Source organism: Uranotaenia lowii, chromosome 2 (genome assembly GCF_029784155.1).
Source record: "Uranotaenia lowii strain MFRU-FL chromosome 2, ASM2978415v1, whole genome shotgun sequence".
In the NCBI taxonomy this organism is placed as follows: domain Eukaryota; kingdom Metazoa; phylum Arthropoda; class Insecta; order Diptera; family Culicidae; genus Uranotaenia; species Uranotaenia lowii.
The window spans coordinates 177,903,543-177,925,668 of NC_073692.1; the positions used below are offsets into that span (position 1 = coordinate 177,903,543).

General features: G+C 36.1%; 1 protein-coding gene across 2 annotated transcripts in view; it reads left to right on the plus strand.

The window, feature by feature from the left end:
• LOC129746593 (uncharacterized) overlaps positions 1 to 9,805 on the plus strand; it is a 134,256-nt gene extending 124,451 nt beyond the window's left edge. For both annotated transcript variants that reach the window (XM_055740331.1, XM_055740330.1), the window contains exons 5-6: positions 8,165 to 8,265; positions 8,327 to 9,805. In XM_055740331.1, coding sequence (XP_055596306.1) covers positions 8,165 to 8,265; positions 8,327 to 9,389 — 1,164 coding nt within the window. In that variant the 3' untranslated portion in view covers positions 9,390 to 9,805. The remainder of the gene's footprint in view (positions 1 to 8,164; positions 8,266 to 8,326) is intronic.
• The last annotated feature ends 12,321 nt before the right edge of the window (positions 9,806 to 22,126 follow it).

Genomic DNA, 22,126 nt, shown 5'->3' on the forward strand with positions numbered 1-22,126 from the left:
CCAGTTACACAGGGAGGTGTTGCTCTGTTGAAATCAATACTGATGTTATGAAATCGCTTGGTACATCTTTGTACCTGAAAATGATCACATTTTCATATGTGATGAAAGAAATTAGAGAAACATGAACTATCAAAGAACATGTTTCTCTAATTTCTTTCATCACATATGAAAATGTGATCATTTTCAGGTACAAAGATGTACCAAGCGATTTCATAACATCAGTATTGATTTCAACAGAGCAACACCTCCCTGTGTAACTGGTCTGCTCGGAACCTTGAGCGGCACTGATTGCTTCTTCATCTGACCGTAAGTTGCGGCAAACCCGAAGCAATCGACCATGTGCTTGCTCGGCTTAAATCCCGAGTCGATGGGTGGGGTTAGAGAAACAAGAGAGATCAATAGAGGGAAAGATCACACGCGGGATATACATGGTGTTTCGATAGAAGGTCCAGCAGTTGATCGGCAGAGCTCGATTGCTCGTGTTCGCCGGTTCCATCACGTTCACCGTGGTGGAATTGGCTAACGCGCCGTTGTACCGAAGCGGAGATTGCAGGTTCAAGTCCTGTCGGTGAGCCGTTGTATCTTTTTCGAAATTTTCATGATATTTACGGCTTATGTTCTTTCGTTCTTTGATAGTTCATGTTTCTCTAATTTCTTTCATCACATATGAAAATGTGATCATTTTCAGGTACAAAGATGTACCAAGCGATTTCATAACATCAGTATTGAAGATGGTAGTGTACGCAGGTCCTCCTCGAGCAATATCCATGTCTCGTGCCCGTAGAGAACAACCGGTCTAATAAGCGTCGTATACAGGTTACACTTCGTGCGAGGGCTAAGTCTTCTCGACCGCAGTTGCTTGTGGAGTCCATAGTAGGCACGACTTCCGCTGATAATTCGCCTCCGGATCTCACGGCTGGTGCCATTGTCTGTGGTCACCAGTGAGCCGAGATAGACAAAGTCTTCGACTATCTCCAGCTCGTCGCCGTCGATCGTGATCTTGTTATTACTGGACAAGCGGGTTCGGTCGGTCTCGGATCCGCAGGCCAGCATGTACTTCGTCTTGGACGTATTAATCATCAATCCAATCCTTCCTGCTTCGCGTTTCAGTTTGCGGTAGATCTCCTCCACCGCCGCAGATGATCTGCCGACAATATCAATGTCATCGGCAAAGCAGATAAATTGACTGGATCTGTTGAAAATCGTGCCCCGCATTTCGCCCACCGCTCGTCGAATAATACCTTCTAGCGCCACGTTGAACATCATGCAGGATAGACCATCACCTTGTCGAAGCCCCCTGCGCGATTCGAATGAACTCGACAATTCATCCGAAATCCGCACACAGCACTGCGTTCCATCCATCGTCGCCTTGATCAGTCTGATCAGCTTCCCGGAAAAGCCGTTCTCGTCCATGATTTTCCATAGCTCGTTACGGTCGATCGTGTCGTATGCGGCTTTGAAGTCGATGAATAGATGGTGGGTAGGGACTTGGTGTTCACGGCATTTTTGAAGGATTTGCCGTAATGTGAATATCTTGTCCGTCGTTGACCGTCCCTCCATAAAGCCGGCCTGATGACTTCCCACGAATCTGTTTGCTTGTGGCGTTAGGCGGCGGAGTAGGATTCGGGACAACACTTTGTAGGCGGCATTGAGGACAGTGATCGCTCGGTAGTTCTCACCGTCCAATTTGTCGCCCTTCTTTTAGATGGGGCATATTACCCCCTCCTTCCACTCCTCCGGTAGCTGTTCTATGTCCCAGATCCGGATTATCAACCGGTGTAGGCAATCGGCCAACCTGTCCGGGCCCATTTTGATGAGTTCAGCTGCGATGCCATCCTTCCCAGCCGACTTGTTTCTATTCAGCTGGCGAATGGCTTCCTTAACTTCACTCATCGTTGGGAGTGGCTCGTCTACGTCGTTGGCTACGCCGGCGATGTACCTTCCCCCACCGTCTTGATCTCCTGCATGTGCGCCGTTCAGGTGTTCATCGAAGTGCTGCTTCCACCTTTTGATCACCTTACGATTGTCTGTCAGGATACCCCCGTCCTTATCCCGGCACATTTCGGCTTGCGGCACGAAGCCTTTGCGGGATGCGTTGAGTTTCTGATAGAACTTTCGTGTTTCTTGGCAACGATGCAGCTGCTCCAGCTCCTCGAGCTCCTCCTCCTCCAGGCGGCGCTTTTTCTCCTGGAAAAGTCAGACTCGCTGCCTCTTCCGCTGTCGGTGATTTTCCACATTTCGACGGGTGCCCTTTCTGCACTACTGCCGCCCGCGCGGCATTCTCTTCGTCCATCACCCTCCTACACTCCTCGTCGAACCAGTCGTTCCGTCGAGATCGCTCCACATAACCGATGACGTTCTCCGCAGCACTGTTGATGGCTGTTTTGATGGTATCCCAACAGTCCTCGAGAGGGGCTTCGTAAAGCTCGCCCTCTGCCGGCAGCGCTGCTTCGACCGATTGCGCGTAGTCTGCCGCGACCTTAGGTTGCTTCAGTCGCGCAATATTTATCCGAGGCGGGCGCGGGTTTCGCGTGTTGTTCACTACGGAGAGTTTTGGGCGCATCTTCACCATCACCAGATAATGGTCCGACTCGATGTTGGCGCCCCGACAGGATCTGACGTCGATGATGTCCGAGAAGTGCCGGCTGTCGATCAAAACGTGGTCGATCTGTGATTGAGTTTGGTACGGTGATCTCCAGGTGTACTTGTGTGGGAGGCGGTGCTGAAAAAAGGTACTACGTACGGCCATTCGTTTGGAGGCGGCGAAATCTATCAGTCTGAGGCCGTTTTCGTTGGTCAGCTGGTGCACACTGAACCTTCCAATTGTCGGTTTAAATTCCTCCTCCTGGCCGACCTCAGCATTGAAATCCCCGATGACGATCTTGATATCATGTTTTGGGCAACGGTCGTATTCACGCTCAGCTGCGCGTAAAATTTGTCTTTGTCGTCACCGGTACTTCCGAGGGGAGGGCTGTGCACGTTGATGATGCTGATGTTGAAGAACCGGCCCTTGATTCTCAACCGGCACATTCGTGAGTTGATCGGCCACCACCCGATCACGCGCTTTTGCATCTTTCCCATCACTATAAAAGCTGTTCCAAGCTCGTGTGTGTTGCCGCAGCTCTGGTAGATGGCACGACCATTTGGATACGTTCGTACCATGGAGCCCTTCCAGCATACCTCCTGCAGCGCTACGATGTCGAATTTGCGGCTCTTCAATTCGTTGGAGAGCACGTGGGTTCTGCCCACAAAATTTAGAGATCGGCAGTTCCATGTTCCAAGTTTCCAATCGCTAGTCCCTTTTCGTCGCGGTGGTCTTTGCCGATTTCCATCCGAAATTTGTTGTTCGTTGTTCGTTGCTTATGTTTTTTGTAGTCACAGGCTCGCAAGGCCCGCAGCTAACCCCACTATCTCGCAGGAGGACCGTCGTGATGTTGCTGTTTTGGGTCCCGAACACCACCAGGACGTTGTTGCACTCCGCACGCCGCCCCTGACATGGAGAACAGACGCGTACGAAGCCCCCTAACTCAGTCTGCATGCGACCAAAGCATCCACCGGGGTTGGGTACCCGATCTCCGCTAAGGTTGCTCGCACCCCAGCTAGCACCACGGGGAGGTAGAGAATCGGAGTTGCAGACAAGAGGTGATATGACCACTACCCGAAGGTTGGGTGTATGGGGTCTTGAGTTGCACATTGTCTACTTCGCTAGCCGCAGACAAATAAAATATGGATTGCTAATAATTATTTTTAATTTTTTTAAAGATGCTTTTGCTGAATAAATTCGTCTCTTTTTATCTTATTGAATAATTTCAGTTTTTTTCGATGAGTTTTGAAAATCAAGTCAGTTGCCTAGTAACAAGATTTAACAATTGAACAGTTTTATTAACTCCACCAGTGAGGTTGACTACAAAGAGCGGACAGATTTGACAAAAAAAGCACTCCGACTTTTCAAATGTTCGGAGTATGGGAACGAAAATTTTGGTGGAGGTACCCAGTGTCTAGTTAAAACAATAAGCTTTGTGATATCATCAATAGTTGGGTAAGGTTTAGGATGAGCCTTTAAGGGGGGAGTAGGGTCTAACGGGTCTAAAAACACCATTTTCACGATTTTTTTAGAGCTATTGTTCAAACAAATGTATTCAAATTTTTTGCATTATACAAAACATTGATAAAAGAACATTTAGTAATTTTTTCGTAGAAAAATATTGAAAAATGAGCCGGTGACGGAGCACTTCCGAGGATGCCTTTTAGAAAACAAGATTCGCGGTGGACACTGTATCTCAGCACAGAATCATCTGAAGTAAAAAAATCAGAGCAAAATATTTTAAATAGATGTTTTTCTGGACCCCAACGATTTTATTTAACTTTAAAACTTTTTTTTATGAAATTTTTGTGGCTGTTTGAAGTAAAAACTACGATTTTTCACGGAAAAATCCGCCATTTTTTATCAGTAAAATCTCCCCAAAGTTAAAAAAAAGAAAATCGTTGGGGTTTGGTATTTTATATGTAGAAAATATGTTCCAAATTTGAAAAGAATCGGTGAAGTAGTTTTCAAATGACGATGTCCCCTGACTTTAAAAATGTGCTTTCAAGAAAAACGCGTTTGAAGTTTCTGCTCTCTCTCGTTCTCTCTTGCAGTATTAGAAAAGAGGAGATAAAGGCCTATAATTTCTACAGTTTTGCTTCGATTGACTTGAAAATTTTCCCTCAAAATGTCCCGCTTTTTTCTTCTTGGAAAACTTTTACAAAGTTCACTGGCTTACACTGGTTAAAAATCAATTTGATTCTCAATTTGCATTGCTTTAACACAGAAAATGTTTAAATACGTCTTTTCTCAGTTGAGCGTTCTGTTTAATTTTTTTTTTTTAGGTTTTATTTTTGACACTTTACCAGCATTATGGCATTCGTGTCTAAAATATTGTTTAAGTTGCTTCCAAATAATTATGGATTATGGAGTTATAGAGATTAATTTTTTCGCTGGAATTGTAATTAAATTGCCTTATGTTATAAATACACCACTTTTTCGACTCAATTGTCCAAAGTATATTAAGATGGAAATTTTCTTAATTTTTTAAATTATTAAACAAATTACAAAACAATTTTTTTTATACAAATTACACAAAAGTTGTTTTACACGGTATCAAGTCCTCTGTTACATTAACGACTTGAAATATTTTCATTCAAATAACGTGTTAATCCTCGAGAATTGTGGAAAAATCGGTGCATATGGCCTGTAAATCTTTTTCAATCAAAAACTATCAAATATCGTGAAATTCTGATTTCAAATCACAAATGGGTCATTCATTTTTTTTTCTTTTCTTTCTTGCTTGTGTCAGGAAGTTTTTGACTGATTTGTGGATGGAAAAGATGTTGTTCTCATGAATCGTCCAAAATTTTATTGAAATTTTATTTTTTGGTTCATGCCTGAAATATTGTACCTTGCGTAACTTTTGATCCCATTGATCAAACTTCACTCAGTAATCAAACTGTAACATTTCAATAAAATGTGTAGCGTTGTTTCTGAAATAATGAAGTTTGAATGGTAAAAGTCCAAAAAGTCCGATTTTCGTAGAATTATTTTATCTCAGGTCACATAAATTTATAATATTGTGATAGTTGATCATACTTGCGCAGATAATTCTATCAAAAAATATCCTCTGAGTAAAAAGTTATGGAAGTTCAAAATCGAAGTGGCAGCGCGCTTATTTCCAATTTCTATACAATTATGAACGGTACAGTAAGTATAAGTTTGGCTGTAGAATTAAGTTTTTTTTAAATAATTTATTTAATGTCCCGCTTTTTTCGTTTTCATCCCGCTTTTTTTCGTGGCTTCTTCCAACACTATGCCCCCATCAATTTTTGGACAAATCGCACTACTCTCAATGTGCTGTTCGGTAAGATGTAAACAAAATCACGTGTTTTATTCTTAGTTTTGGAGTGCAGTTTTCCATGAATACAGACTGATTATCGGAATGATATATCGATCTTCTTCTTAGCTTAGTCCTAAATTATCATTAGGATGCATAATAATTATAACTTTCGATCGGGTTTGAGTAAAAAAAGTGCACTGAAAATCGAATCGGTTCACAAAATTTGTCGCCAAAAGCAGCAGAAAAATTTGGATGAAATCGACACAGTTAGAAATAAAGCCAAAAAATTAAAAAAAAAAATCATTTTTTCATTGAGAAACGTTAACAATCTGTGAAATGTTTTTATGTGTGGATAAGCTAGGAAAAACATATTTTTTCACTTTTTTCACAGAATTAATTTATTTTCACAGTGAATATTCTGTTTATTTTGAGTCGTTTTGATCCAATGTTTTGGAGCATCATTTGCCTGCACAGGGGCGTTTAACATCCAATGATTTCAAAGGTTGCTTTTAAAGGCCTTTGAAAATAATCGAATTTTTTCAAAGTTTTTACTATAAAAAGTAATTTTTTGACAGAATATGAGTAGAAGATAAAAATACGAAGCACATGTTGCAATGTATTCGGGTGTTCAGCTTTTGTATTCCGCATACTCGGTCATTTTCCTTAGCAGGTGCATACTCCCCCGAAATATCCTATTTTAGTTCCACTAGTAATATTTTCGTAAAATTAAATTCAAAATGGTGGAAATTGATGTTGAGCATGCGTCAAAGCTGCATAAACCAACTATAGTCAAGGATGCCATATGACAATATTTCATAATAATATTTAGTTTATATCATATTTTTATCGGATCAGTATTTAGCTCTTCTATTTTCTCTTTAAGATTGTAATTAGAGCGTAGATTTAATATTTCAATGAAAAAAAAAGTAAAAAATGTATATGGCTTATGTCTTTTTTCTTCATAGTGGCATTTTAGCTGCCCGATATGGGAGTTCAAAACTTGTCTCTTATTCCAATATATTATCATTTAAAACTGTTCTATAAGTTTCAATTTGTAGGATTTCTGATGTCTAGATGAAGTAAAAAGAAAAACAATTAACTTTGTACGCACGAGTATTAAAGTTCATTCATTCATATTTCAACAAACCTAACGAAAACTTGTTTGAATTTATAATTTTTTTTAATTTTGTAAAACATTAAATGTTTTTCATGTCATGTGTCAAAAACGGATTACCCTCAAACCGCACTGATTAGATATGTTGATCTATCAGCCATTTCGTCAATCGCAACGCATTTAGGAACACTTTCCCCTACTGAACTCATTACCAGTTCCTTTGTGTTATTAAAATATTATGTATTCTCTGGGACAGCATATGGAAATATTGATTCATAGGGGCCCCGGGGAAAATGATGGCTTCATCTGTTATACAAAGTATTGTATTTACTAGGTCCAATAAAGGAAATTCTACATGAACTTCAAATTTTTGTTGAAATACTGCGTTGACGGTGACGTTATTGGCGAGTATTGAGGAATCGTTCTTCGATAGTGAAGCTGATTTTCTATTCGTTGCTGGTTACAAATTATCGAAAGCAAATACAAGGGTTTGCACGTCACACATTTTATTTAGTGGTATTTAGAGTATTGACTCGGTACAAATTGTTTAATTTACCAGAGGATTCTGGATAGTGATGAGATGTTACACTCTCAATACGTTATAAGGTTTTTCAGGATAAGGATTCATCTATCAAAGGCTAGGGTACTAAAAATCAGAAACTTTTTAGTACCGTTTTTAAGGACTATGGGCGATGGAAACGAAAAGTTATTCTATCTCTCCTAAAGAAAATCCCGTAAGATATGTCAAAAGTTGGGTGAAATTTTAGCTGCATCCCACTTGCACTAGTGGAAAACCATCACCCAAATTCGGCACCGCTTCCTTCACCGTTATGATCATTTTATCTTAAGGTCGTCATTTTCGACGAAGTGGACTATAATTTTTTGAATGCTCACGCTTTTAAACGAGGACGTTTAGCTGTTTTAGAATTCACGAAAATCACGAAAATCAATCGGCAGGAAGTACTTTCTACCATGGGTTAACAGATGGCTAACAGATGGTTAACACCGGCTAACGGATTATGGCAATTACTCATTTATTTTATGGAACACTGTTTTTTGTAGTCCATGAAATACTTTTTCAAAACTCAAATCCCACAATCTTTCGTTCTCAAACAGTTTACCTTATTTTATTTTAGATTTTCTCATTAAAAAGTTTTTTTTCAATTTAATTTTATTTCAGGGCCTGCAATCAGCTCACGGACTAACGGAATTAATAGGTTACTTAGTACGTTTAATAGTCAACTGCCTGGCCCTCCTCTGCGTTATTCCAACGGCTCTAAGGTGAAATATTTCTTAATTACTTGTTGTCGTATCGTTTAATAAACGAAAAATATCGTTTTAGATGGCGCCAGGAGAAGAAAGTCCTCAGTCAGCTCGAATCCCTCGCATCGCGGCTTCAACTGACCACACCAACTCCAACTACACCATTCAATGCTCCAAACGGGACTGCTCCAAATGGACTGAACTCACTGCGAGCCAGCAAACGGAGTCAGGCCAGCAGAAGACCTTCAACCGGAATCGACAATCCAGGCTATGTCCCACATGAGAACAATTCGGTGGATATCGTTCAGCAATATACGGCATACAATAATATGTACGGATCCCAGAGTGAGTTCAATGCCAGTATCTTCGGGTTAAATCCTTCGCAGTACATTGGACCTCCGCCTCCGGCGATGGCCGCGGAACACAAGAAAACCCAATCGTTGCTGGATTTGAGGTTCATTTTTCCACCAAAGTTTATGAGTACTAATGAGAAGAAGTTGGGCAAAGAGAAAGGACTGGACGAAACGGATAGTGTGCTAAATAACAATTTGAAAAATAAACTGAACAACAAATTTACCGATGGTGACAAGAAGGATAACAGCAGTGTAATTGAAATGAACACCGATCCAACTTCGGCCACCAATGACCCGATCTACTATACAATCGAATCAACGAAACCCAACAAAATTCTCGGTAGAAATTGTGTTTCGTTGGAGAATTTAGGAAACATAACCCTTTCCGAGTCTCCACTGCCATACAAAAAGAACGATTTTGCTCAGTACCGTTACGGGAACAATCTGCTGAAGAACTACACGCTCAATCCGTGGAACGTGATCGCCTATAATCCGGCCTACAGTGCCTACCCACCGTCTTACTTTCACTATCATCACATGCATCCGTACCAGATTTATCAAATGTACCACAACAATTTCCCCCCGGCAGCTGGTGCGGGTGCTGGTCCTGGCGGAGGATACTTTGGAAGTCCCCATCATCCGCATCATCATCACCATCACAATCATCATCCAGCGGGAGGGTACGGGTACGGATACAACACCGGATATCTGAACAGCGCTAACAACAGTCGCCAGTCACTGGGCGCTGAGTCGGATGACTTCCGGAAGTATCGAGACGTGGCATTGTAAGATATACTCCTTATTATAAATCATTTGGAAATTCCAAAGCCCGGCCGGGAACGAATGTGCATAAGTTAGATTTTAAAAGCAAGCGCCTATTGAATAATTGACGACGACGAGACGTTAACCGAAGTTAGGCGAAGTTTATCGAACGATCCAGTTTACCACGAGTATGTCTATTTATTAACAAACGTTATAGTAGTTGTAGCAATCAGTTAAGTCAAAAGCGACCTTAGTTTTAGGAAGAGCCTTTCAAGATGAAAGACAAATGATCCATCAATAAGAAAAAAAATTAAGCGTTTATCCAAATAGACGAAGATTATGCTTCTGGTAATCGATAGATGGTACAGTTACCTTCAAAGAAACCTAAGAATTAAAACAAACATCTACGACGATCGAAAGCGAAATAAAGTTATTTTATGAAATGAGTTTTGTTTTATTGGGTTTTCGTATGATAATGTAATAATCTGTAAAACGATTCTCTCAAAGTCCTTGATACCTATTATCTTCCAACATTTCAAAAACAGATCCTTCTTAGACAAAACCGCCTTTAGCTATATATAATCTTTCAAAAGCTTCCATATAGCTCTAACCCCATAATATTGATCTTTTTTTTATTACGATTACAAACTCTGCAAAACTCTACTTTGATTGTAGAACTCTAGGGCAACCCTTGAACATGCGCGGTCTAATGAAGTTGGGAGGGGGGTGGAATCGGAAAGATCATCCCCCACTCCCCATGCGCGATAAACCCGTCAAAAAATATACGAAAGCGCTTGAACTTCACAAAAGTTTTGAACTTTTCCTAGTCGATATACCCTTGAATATTCAAAAATTTCTACTCCATGAGAATGTTTTCCAAACAAATTGCAGTCAAATTTTCATTGGAGTGATCAATTTTCTAATAGACGTTTCAGAAGCGTACGACTTCTACTGGAAGTCTTACTTTCATATCTTTCTTTCAACGTTGTAACTACTTACTTATCTAATGTTAAACCTATTTAAACCAATTTTTCTTGCTGAAAGTCACAAAAGTTTAGTATTATGATTACATACCACTTTTAGTTCTACGAATAATTTCATCGTTAAGGAAACAATTTTTTTTCATATTTTTCTCCAAAAAATGTATTTCCAAATGGGCTAAAAAACTAAATTTAAGCCCTTTTTTGATTATTTACAAGCATTTAACCTATTTGTCGATTTGTTGTCGTTTTCCGAAACCAGCCTTTAATTTGTCTGCTTTTCTATCTTTCAAAAGGATAAACCCGGGTGATGGAAAGTTAAAATTTTATTTCGAAATACACGTGAACCAATGGTTTCTGACGCGACCAAAATGATAACTCTAGAGAGCAGCATTTTTTTTTCCGGCACATAAAAACTTTATAAGTAAAATGCCTCAATAAAACCATTTGTTATTAAAAAAAATATTAAAAAGAACAGCAATTTTGGTGAATATGTTTAAATTGCTATCTGATTTTAAAAGATTTTGACGTTCTGAATTTCAGTGATTTGTCAGTTTTTCTTAATCACCTCTAGTTTTGGTTGACCGGTGGAAATATAAAATTGTTCCATGTTGAATTAAAATCAATCATTCATAGCTAATGACACAAACCTGAATTAACAACGAAAACTGATTTTAAATTTTTCTTTTTCATTTCCCATTCAATAAACGATTCAGATTTTGCCTAGATATTCTAGGTTTTTTAAAAAAAATTATATATTTGACCATTATAACTATTTTTCACATCACTTAATAAAGTGATTAAGTATATTATATTAATTATTTTTACTTATTTAACAAATTTGTAGAAGACTTCAAAACAATTAGACTTTTCGCTTTGAAAACTATCAAAGATTCCATTAGTCTTAAAATTTCTTTGAAATTTCGTCCAATGTTCGGGTTTTGTAGAATTTGGAAAAATAAATAAAAATATAGCATCTATAACTTTTTTCTCAGAAATTAACTTTATTCGCGGTCTCCGGGAAAGTTGATCAGAGAATTCAAATAATAATTTTTAAAACATTCGTTATGCTCTATTTTTTGCCAGAAAAGTGCACAAACATTTAAACTGAATTTTCACCTATTTTTAGAAAATAGCTCAAAACCTAGGGCTGTTAGAAAAAGAAAATGGCTCCCAAATTAATATTTATTGGTTCTTGAATTCTTGGTCCTCAGAATTTTTATGCCTTGTGTAATTTTTCAAAAAATAAATTTATATCCAGTTCTCTCATTTTAAGGTTTTCTTAGATAAAGCTTTCGCCAACTGCTTGTCAAATAGTTGCCTAAGTATGGATTATTAGATATAAATATTTTGAAACATTCTGCGCAAAAAGTAAGTTAAAATAAATATTAACTTGGGTTTAACACCGGTTTTAGTAAACCCTTCTAAAAGCAAGTTTTAAAAGGTAAATAAAATTAAATTATTGATTATTTTTAATCAAGTAAAAAATTGGAAAACGACATGTATTTATAGCATAGAAAAGTAATTTTTTTTAATCCATTGCCTATCAATCAAGATAAGAAATTATTGGAATCAATTTGTTTTTTTTTCTGTTTTTCTTTACCTTTAAATAAATTTCAATTCCAATTTTCTTGATACACTTTTCATTGCAAGACTTGATTTTGATAGAAAGCATAATTAAGACGATTGAACTTACTTGATAATTTCAACTGAGAAAATGCACTTGAATTAAAAACAAAAACAACACGAAAACTCTAGCTCACATTTTTTTCTAACTATTCGATTTCTTTCCACTTACCATTTTCAGTTCTGTCAAAGACCCACTTTTTTGGTAAATTGTCTATAAAACTTAATGTAATGATGATAATGATATATCAATAGATGTGTAATTTAAAGCATTTCATTTTTTCATGCCAAAGAATCATTCCAAAAATTGAAAATCTGAGTTGAAAGATCGATCCAAGATCGACAAATCCTAGTCCTAACAATTCTATTTTTAATTTCATAATTCGCTGAAATGATTTAAATTGAATATAACTTATCATTCAAAAATTCACTTTAACCCTTCGTTTCATGATTTTTTATTTTTCCTCAAAAATTATTTTAAACAGTTGGAAATGATGTGTACATTAAGAAAAGAAATTAAAATAAAATACGATTTTTCCATTTTTCCATACATTAATTGTTGCAGATTTGTTACTTTATGAAACGAAGGGTTAATGATGTAACGGACCATTATTTACTAGTATACCAACAAAAGAAAAACATTGAAATCAAGTTAGAGTAATTGGTGGAATTGAATAAAATGAAACGTTAATAATAAAATTAATTAATAATAAATCAACACAAATCAAATCATTTAATTAAAAAGAAAATTAGAAGATTTAATTCAACTCAACGAGAGGATAAATCAGCCTGCAAGGTACCACCCTGAAATAATCATTAACTCGATCATCATTAGCGCGCCTCTAGATGTATTCGATCACCCGACACATTTTTGGAGTAGAAAGTATGGTTTAGAGAGTCGAGAGTTCGCCTTCTGCTTCGGTCGCGTTCGGTTGGTTGTGGGAGAGCTCCGAAAGCGAAATTAAATCAAATAAAATGTCCGGTCTGGAGTATCGGCGTGGCTAAAGTGATCATCCACGAATTATGTTTTAGTGAAAGAGTGTGAAATTGAAGAAGAAATATGTTCTGGTGGCATTGTGAAAAAATGGCGTCGGGATAACTAATTTGGGGAATTTGTTCTATACCTATGTGCGATACAAGAAATGAAGTTTAAATCCATCATTCTGATCCGTGCAGACAAGGGAAGAGGGATATTCCAAACTTATTCGAATCTGTGTTAGAGAGTAGTGTTTTGTGCAATCTAAGAATTTAACGGGGATATTGGCAAGGTGTGCATCGTCAAAAGCAAATTATGAAAAATGGCGTTAAAAATTCGAAGACGCAGCTGGCAGCTGGCGCAACTTTATTCTTAATAAGTGCAAGTGTATGGGTTAACGAATGAGAAATCTAGAAGAGTGGAAAGACGCGAGGAAAAACATGCACATCAAGCCAGACGGGATGCACAGAAATGTGTGCGCGGGTGTTAGTACTACTTATACAATATAAGAATGTTATACATATGAATGAATAGTTTACGGGTTGGGTTACGTCATTCAATGTTTCCTAGTGCTTCACTGTGTTGGTGGCGAAGAGAGTTCGAAGTTGTTGTGAGCGTGTTGATACGAGCTAGCAAAATAACGGGTTTGAGGAGAATGCATGAAAGAGTTGGAAGCTTTCATTTTCTCGACTAGCATGCGCTCCAAAGCTTTCAAACCTTCAAGCAGTGGCGCCGAAGGAGACTTAGTGAGATCACTTCATAATATTCGTTTTACGAATATTTTTATAATTGATTTTGAATTAAACATTTAAGATTTTGAACCCAGATTTGATCATACATATTTATTATACTTATTTAATCATTTTTTCTAGATTGGATAACAATCCCAGGTAACAAGGTTCAAATAATCATTCATTTATTACCATCATGATAATGTGTTTGTGACACTTTAATATTCATAATACTTTACTGAAGTAATTTTGGTGAACATTTTAAAATTAACGATCAAATTTTTCGATGAAAGGTGTCAATCAATTCCATCACAGCAAGCGGAAAGCAGCAAGGAAAAGTATCATGTGTGGCGCGGCGTTTCCAATGTATTTTCTGCCTCTCTTTCTCATACCTTTCATTCTCAGTATGTATTCGTCATAATCATTCATGCTGATGACATTCTGGCGCCTGTGTGACGCACACAAAGACTTCCCACTGTTTCCTTTTGCTTTCGATTGAAAACGATAGGAATGGATAAATCTTTTAAACTGTTAATCTTTTTAGATCTATCAAGATTGAAACTTATGCAATTTACTCCCTTTTTTTTCCTTTCAGGATTTAAGTATTTCATTAAAATCATATTTTAGGGATTTCATTAATTGCATTTCTGTTTCAGCATCGTTAAATTAAGCGAAAACGGAAGTTATGAAGAAGTTTTTAGTAATATGTTATTCATTTCCGTTTTAGAACTGTAGGTTGAGCTGATCCGAGCGAAAGTTTAACATCCTTTGTTTAGAATGAAATCGTCATATTTTTGTTATCATACTAAACATTCAAAACGTAAACTTATTAGTTTTCGCTTTAAATAAACATAAGTAAATTTTACTTTCAGCTTCCCCTTTGGTCACATTTTGTGCTTTTTTCTGAAATTGGAAACATATAACATAGAGACCATAAATTAGATTAAAGACATATTTTTTTTTTTGCTAGTTTTCTCATTTTCAGAACTTATATAAGCCTTTAAGAGTATTAGAGTTTTCTCATTTCATTCATCATTTTCCCAAGTTAATCAAATTTTTCATTTTATAGCTTCATGGAATCAGTAACGTCATGACAATTCAAGTAATTCTTGGAAAAAATGGATTTTTTATTTGTTTGGAATCATATGAGGCCCGATGAGCCTAAAGGATATAAGTGCATTAAAGCTAATTTCAAGAAAACATACTTCAACGATTCTCTCGTGGGAGTTCGGTCGGAACGTAGATTGTATGTGAAATTATAAGGGGTTGGGTTGGTGCTTTTTTTTATTGTTAAACGAAAAGTTGTGATGGTGTGTGTGGTCGGCGAGAGAAAGCAGCAACGGAGCTGGCTTCGCTGGTACAAACGTAGTGTTGGTGTGAAAATTGAGTAAATCAATCAATGACTATCATTGATGATTGGACGAGAAGCTAGAAAAAGCCGATGAGCCCGTTCTTTTTTTTATGTATATTTTTAGTTCTTTCCTCTTCTATTTTGCTTCATTCTTGTTTTTGATAATGCTTATAATTATACTAGACGCGGTCTTGGTGACACGTTCAAACAAGTTCACTATAAGATACCACCCGCCAGTGCGAAAAAAAACAGCCAGAAACATCAGCAGATGCAATTTACAACATCACTATTTTTTCAGTCTTATTTCTATTCTCCAGCTGTTTTGAAAAAGTTTTTATAAAAATTTTGCAAGAGATACAGATACGTTCAACATAAAGCCTATGTTAAGTAAACGAGGGAACGGTTTCGCGGCGGGCAGCGCGGGATCGTCCGCTTCGAATGAACTTTGCATGTAAAATTCATTCAAGAAGCATACTATGCTATGTATGCTGGAATTAAAAGTAATCGAAGCATGCGTTGATTTTTCGTAAATAAGTTGGTATGTACTTTAATTTAACTTTAGGAAAACGGATGAACGATGATGGCATTTATCTTGATAGTTAAATGTCATACCAACTTAAAAGTGGTCTGCTGTTTATCAGTTGGATTTTTTATAACTTATAATTTGTTTCATTAATATCTATTTAATAATTTTATGTGTATTTAATATCATTAGGACTTCCCATTTCTTGGTATTTTAAATAAACACTCGCATTATAATCGCAAATCTTCTATTGATTTCTTGCAACTAAACCAAATCATCACCAAGCTGATATTGATTTATTTTAAATTTAGTAAAAATATGGTCGTAACTTTATTTTGATCATTAATATTTTCTTAATGTTTTTTTTTTGTTTTTTGTTAATCGTTTTTTATAATGTGGTTTTTCATTTATAACTTATTTTAGGGTCATCGATAACTCTCTTACGTGTTATTCCAAATAATAATTTTCAGCTTCTTCAGAAATAAAAAAAATGTTGAAGCAGGAATCACGAAACATTTGTGCAACGTTCAATTATTTTAAGTAGAAACCAATCATCAAAATTATATTTTAATACATATCCCAAAATTTTAATTGATAATTTATGTTGCAAATTTCAGAAAAAAACGACCAGAGGAAGTTTAGATTAGATATATGGACACATTTTGTCAACAACATGTTAAAAATCTTTACTTACATCGTGTTAAAATGCGCTGCTTGAGATAGTTATTGTTGATTTCAGATCCAAGTGTGAAAATAGAATTCTAGCTCTGCTGCTTTTTATTATATGTTGATCATTTATTTTAACTAGTATATGATACTTACTTGATTCAAATATATTATAATTTTTTTTTTTTTAAGATCACCGGTTCCCACACAGCGTTATTTTCCTTTTGGTAGAAATTTAACCCATTTAGGTCATTCTTCCTTGCTCATACATAAACAGGATGTTTGAAATCAATTTATTAGAATTCAAGTCAAGATTTTAAGTCATTTTTTAGTTAAGATCATCGAATTTATTTCAGAATCCTTGTTACTAACAAATTTCAATTTCAGCATCAAATGGTATTGTAGTTTATTATTTTGTACAAATAAAATAAATTCATTTGAAATTCCAGCATTGGAAAAGCAGCAGTTAAATATTTTTAATTCATACAAAATATTTCTTATATTGTTATTCTTCATTCTATATAGTTTGTTGTATCACAGTTTTTAAATCATTTTTCAAATGAATTCTTTCTGGTTTTTTTTTTACATGTTTTCAATCCAACAAATTTTGATTGATAATTTACAAATTTTCCAGCATGTTTGAAAAATAGTATTTTGCTATCTTGTAAAAAATTATTATGTTAGATTATTTTATACATACATTCATTCATTTGACATTTCTTATCAAAAAGCACCATATTTTTTAATGTGAATCACAGATTTCAGTTCTCACCGAGTAAATCATCGCCTTTTTCAGTGCAGAAATTTCTTGAATTTAAATATAGTTTAAGTGTATTCATCACATAAATTTAGTATTTGCTTTACTTCTTTTATTTATTTCTAATCATTGGCATTGATCGTATCCAACCAATGAAAATAACAATTTACCCTTGAACTTCTTTAGTTGTAGAGACGGAAAAAACATATAATCATTATAGCATGTTTGCAATATATTCTATTTAATTAAGTAGGTATTGTATTTCATAACTTCATATTATTTTACATGGTATCATACTATTCCATAAGACATTTTATTATTTGATTTCCTATTATATTATTTTATATTGATTCATATTGTTTTGTTTAATATTATATGATGGTTGAATGAATAATATCATATTATTCAGATAAATTACATGTATAAAATATAGAAATCATTCATTTTCATACTTATTTTATACTCATATCATATGTTCACATCACTATATAAACCTTTTAGTTTTTTTGTACTTAAAATGAACATATCATTTTCGATATTTTGTCTCAAATATTTTGCATCGCAATTTTTTTTATACTTTAAAAATTGTTTATTTTAGATCAGCTGGCAATAAATATGGTTATGATACTGATTAAGGTCGGTTACAGCTAAAGGTAAGCTTAGTGTGTCTTGAGGTAAGTTGGGTATAAAGGTGAGATTATTCTGTTGTATAACAATTTCATTTATTGATTATATTATATAAGAACGTTCAATCAGTTGCCAGCTGGGCAGGTATCTACACGCATGCGGAATACCTGTCGAAGATTCATAACACTGAGAATGTTATGAATTTTATACGGTTGCGAAACTGTTTGCTCGTTCTACAAATAAGACATACACAAACACGAAATACATTCATTACATGACAGTTCACACGAAGCCATGGTGTCGGGTATGTGGTAATTTGCATTGAAGATTGGCTGAACTTATAATCTAAAGAATGCAATTTAGCGCATGCGTTGGCGAAACTGCGGTGAATCCGTGCACCCATGGTGGATTATCTACATACATACATACAGAAAGTATGGTTTAGAGAGTCATCTCTATGCATTGCATAGCATTGTCACACATAAGAACCACCCACTATCATTGCGACAGACTTGAGGCGTCCACTACAACCTCCTCAAAGAGCCCGTCGCACACGTTCATCTCACCGAGCCAAGCTGAAAACCCTGCCGAGACGACAAGGAAGCCCGCCGGAATCGACACGTCATATCCAGAGTGCGCACGCCACGTAGGGTAATTGGTCAGCGAAGTTCAATCAATCGAAGCGAAAAAACCTTAATTTGAATTCGTCATCAGCTCTTCAACACGCGACAGCAATTTTGAGTTTGGAAATTCTTCAACCAGCAGTGGAAGCCGGGAGAACTTAGCAAAAAGTTTTACTGAACGCGTGGGATCACATTAGGTCCAACCACGCGTTCAGCCATAGTTACCTGCATGGACATTCCATCAGCCGTTCGCCCTGCACCAGCACAGCACTAGGAGGTTGCGACAGCATCAGACCGCCGAGAAGTCAAAAATGAGGGGATAGATTTCTCCAAAACCCCCATCTAAATAAGCAGCAAACGTGAGTACTCACCCATGGCCAACTTTGTTGATTAGCAATTGTTATGTACATGACATTATTCTGAACGGCATGCAACTATAGCCGCTTGAGTTGCATAGCATAGCATAGCATAGCATTGGGTGACTACACACATCTTGAATTGGCTGATACACAAGGTACAACTAATTATCAAGCCCAACACAAGATGCCAAAATGAATACCTGGATTCAATATTCATTTCAAGTGTTGTTATTGAGGATTAATATGGTACCGTAATGCACACCGTGTCAAGTCAATGTAATCATGTAGGGATGGTCTGAAACAGCAAAATAAACTTTTCAGGTGCAGAGAACTCATACGACCCTACATATAAAGATGCTGTTTCAGATAGGTAAGGGAAGGGTTATTTATGTTTAAAGGAAATCCTACTTGGCAAATAGGATTGATGAACGAAAAAATGTTTCAAAATAACACAGTTACACAAATAAAAATGGAAAGGGCGCACCAATATTTTGTACCAGCTGAGTTCATGAATAACTTGAAATGATGGGAGCGATGCTGCAGTGAATTATAAATCTTCTATGATTAAGTATTCTGGTTCCTTTGAATTGCCACTTCCGGTTCTTTGAAATTTCTTCACTTCTTTTGTATCACAATTTCATATCATCCGGAACCTCTACTCTAATTTGAAGCGTGGTGGTACCTTCCGTTTTTCATACCGGTCTCATAGAAAAAAAAAAATCAAAAAAGGAAAAATATACCCAATATTAATGAAATGTGTTATGTTCTGATAAAACTGAAAGGTAATCTAAAAATTTTGAAACGACAAATAGAAAATTTACTAAATATTTGAAAATAATAGAAATCTGTTACCTTACCTTTGAAATAAGATTCAGGTTAGTTTTCTTTTAATTTTATCCCTCCAAAGTTATAAAAAATATCTAAGTATCGATCACCAGCTAGTAGAAATTGTTTTAGCAATTATCCCCCTCTTCCCCACTAAAGAAAACGATACTCATCCGTATTTTTCGATTCCGGATCCCTTGGTCCTGAAAGTTACGGTTAATTTGTTGTCTCTCGAAGAGTCGTTTTGATCTGGTGGGCATCATTTGAATTCGGTGACCTCAGCTTTTCCAGACGCTCCTGCTTTCCGCAAAATCCGGGGGACAATCCAAATAGAAAAATAAACTGATTCTTCTTCAAAACTTGATTTTAATTTTTTATGATTTATCAGCACCAAAAAAAAACGTGTCCGTCACTTCAACTATAGCCGCTTGAGTTGCAATTTACAAATTTCGTCCTATGACATTTTTTGGACGTGCAATCGAATTGTTTTGGATTGGCGAGCCGGAAAAGTAGCCCATTTCCACCCCCGCGAGGAAAATGCAAATCATTTGTATGGGGAAAATCTTATGATCGAGCACATCGTACATCGAACGAGACACCAAGCGTCTCCACCAGCATTAGCATTGAAACTCGAAACAGACACACAAAATTGTACAACTAACGCGAGAGTAGAGGCAGAAATAAAAAGGATCCAATAAATGTACCTAACTAAATCGCCTTAGGTATTTTGGACTGGAAACACTAGAGGGATGATGACATAATTGGGGCATTGGGAAGGGGCCACATGTTATTCGTTGTTGCGTTTGCTTTCTTTACTGCGGTGATTGGCTGCGAATCCAATCACGGTCTTTTCCCATTCCTGAGCAAGTTAAGAGGGTGGGAATTCGTCCGTTAGTTTTCAGACTTCTCTAGTTCAACTTTTTAGCGAACAACGAATGATCCCCCTTTCCGTGATTTTGCGGGCTGTTCTCGATTTCGGGGCGGATTCGAATTCGAAGCCGAAGTTCGGATCCTTTTTCAGAGACCCTTCTGCTTCTTTCCCAAAATAGGGAACCAAAAAAGGAACTCACGTCCGAGTCTCATTCAGCTGGGCAAACCAAGACTAGGTGGGTGGTCATCCGTAAGGAAGTGGCGCTTAAGCCACCCGCTAACGAAACGGAAGTGTGTCGGGGCTCTCGTTATAATGAATCGAAGATAAGCTCATTTCGAACGAGTATGAAAATGATGAAAAATTCATAGAGGAACTCTCAACTTACATATATTTCTAGCCAATTAAAACAAACAAATAAAAATGTCATTGTTGCAAATTTTATTCGTAAGTCGTCTATTAGGTGTTTTGTCTATAAAAATTACTTTACTTTTCACCGGAATGCTGACAAGAAGTGGTTGTGTATATATCATAAGCATAATCATTAAAACCAAAAAACTAGTTGAAAAAAATATATATTTTAACAAATTTATCTATATAACTTTTTCATTTCTGACACCACAGAAGAGCGTTTTATATTTATTGATACTAAAGATTTTAATTTTTCTATCATCCATGTTGAAGACTGCAAAGCATTCTGTTTTTGAAAATATTTGAAATTCTAATTTATATGTTTTTTTTTAAATTTGGTCAAATTCCTGTATTTTAGTAGAACTGTATGGAAATTAAAGAGAAAATCTATGTATCATCGAGAAAATCATCATTTAATCAAAACCTTTACTTTCAATGTCTGATACATTTTACAGTTTTTTTTACAAAAATATGCACAAATTTTTATAAACTCCCAAATCAGTCAGAATCAACCCTTAGTGTTGTTTTGCATCAACGTGATTTTCAGATTAACCATTGTGTCTATTCCGTTGTAATCCCTTTGGTTAAAATATGATATTTTAAAAATGAGAAATTTGTTTTTTATTTTTTATATTGTTTGAAAGGAAAGAGCCCACAGAATGACTTCTAAAGATAAAAGTGGGTATAATATTCGAAGTTAGGCAAAAATGCCACGAAAAACTTTAAACTCAAAATCTATAGGGGAGGGTAAGGATACTTGATCCCTGGGGATACTTGATTCCTTCGCTATATCTCAAAACAGGAATGTCTTTCAAATATCAAATGTTCTAGAAAAATGTGCGACATAGAACAAAACAACAATGCTGTTATTTCAACAAATTTTTAAAATTTATTTTTCGAACTACTGAAATATGTTTGAAAAATTCAATAAAACGTGATTTGAAGATCTTTTTTATCACTTTAAAATGTTTCTCACATAAAAAATAATAATTAAAATATAAATTCCGATTTGTCCATCGTTAGATTATAATATGAACTTCATATTGCCATATTTTCAAAGCAATGGGAAACTTTAAATTTTTTTTAAGAAGAAGTTTTCCGAAATGTATGTTTCGGTATAATTGAACTCTAGAGTCCAAAATGATATATTTTTCTTCTGAATGGATATTGATCATTGGTTATCATGAAATTACTAATATTTGTCCAATGACTAATGTTTATCAAGTAGCTATCTGTAAAAAAACTAAAAACAATGAATTTATCTAGAAACCAGAAAATTGCACCCTAAAGTATGCAATGACTTTAGGGTAGAAGACAAACTTATAAAATTCTCTTTGTCTGATACTTACAAACTGCGAAATGAGAACTAATATGGCAAAACATAGTTAACTGACCATTTATCTTCAGATTTTACTTGATTTTTTGACTAAGGTCAGGGCAC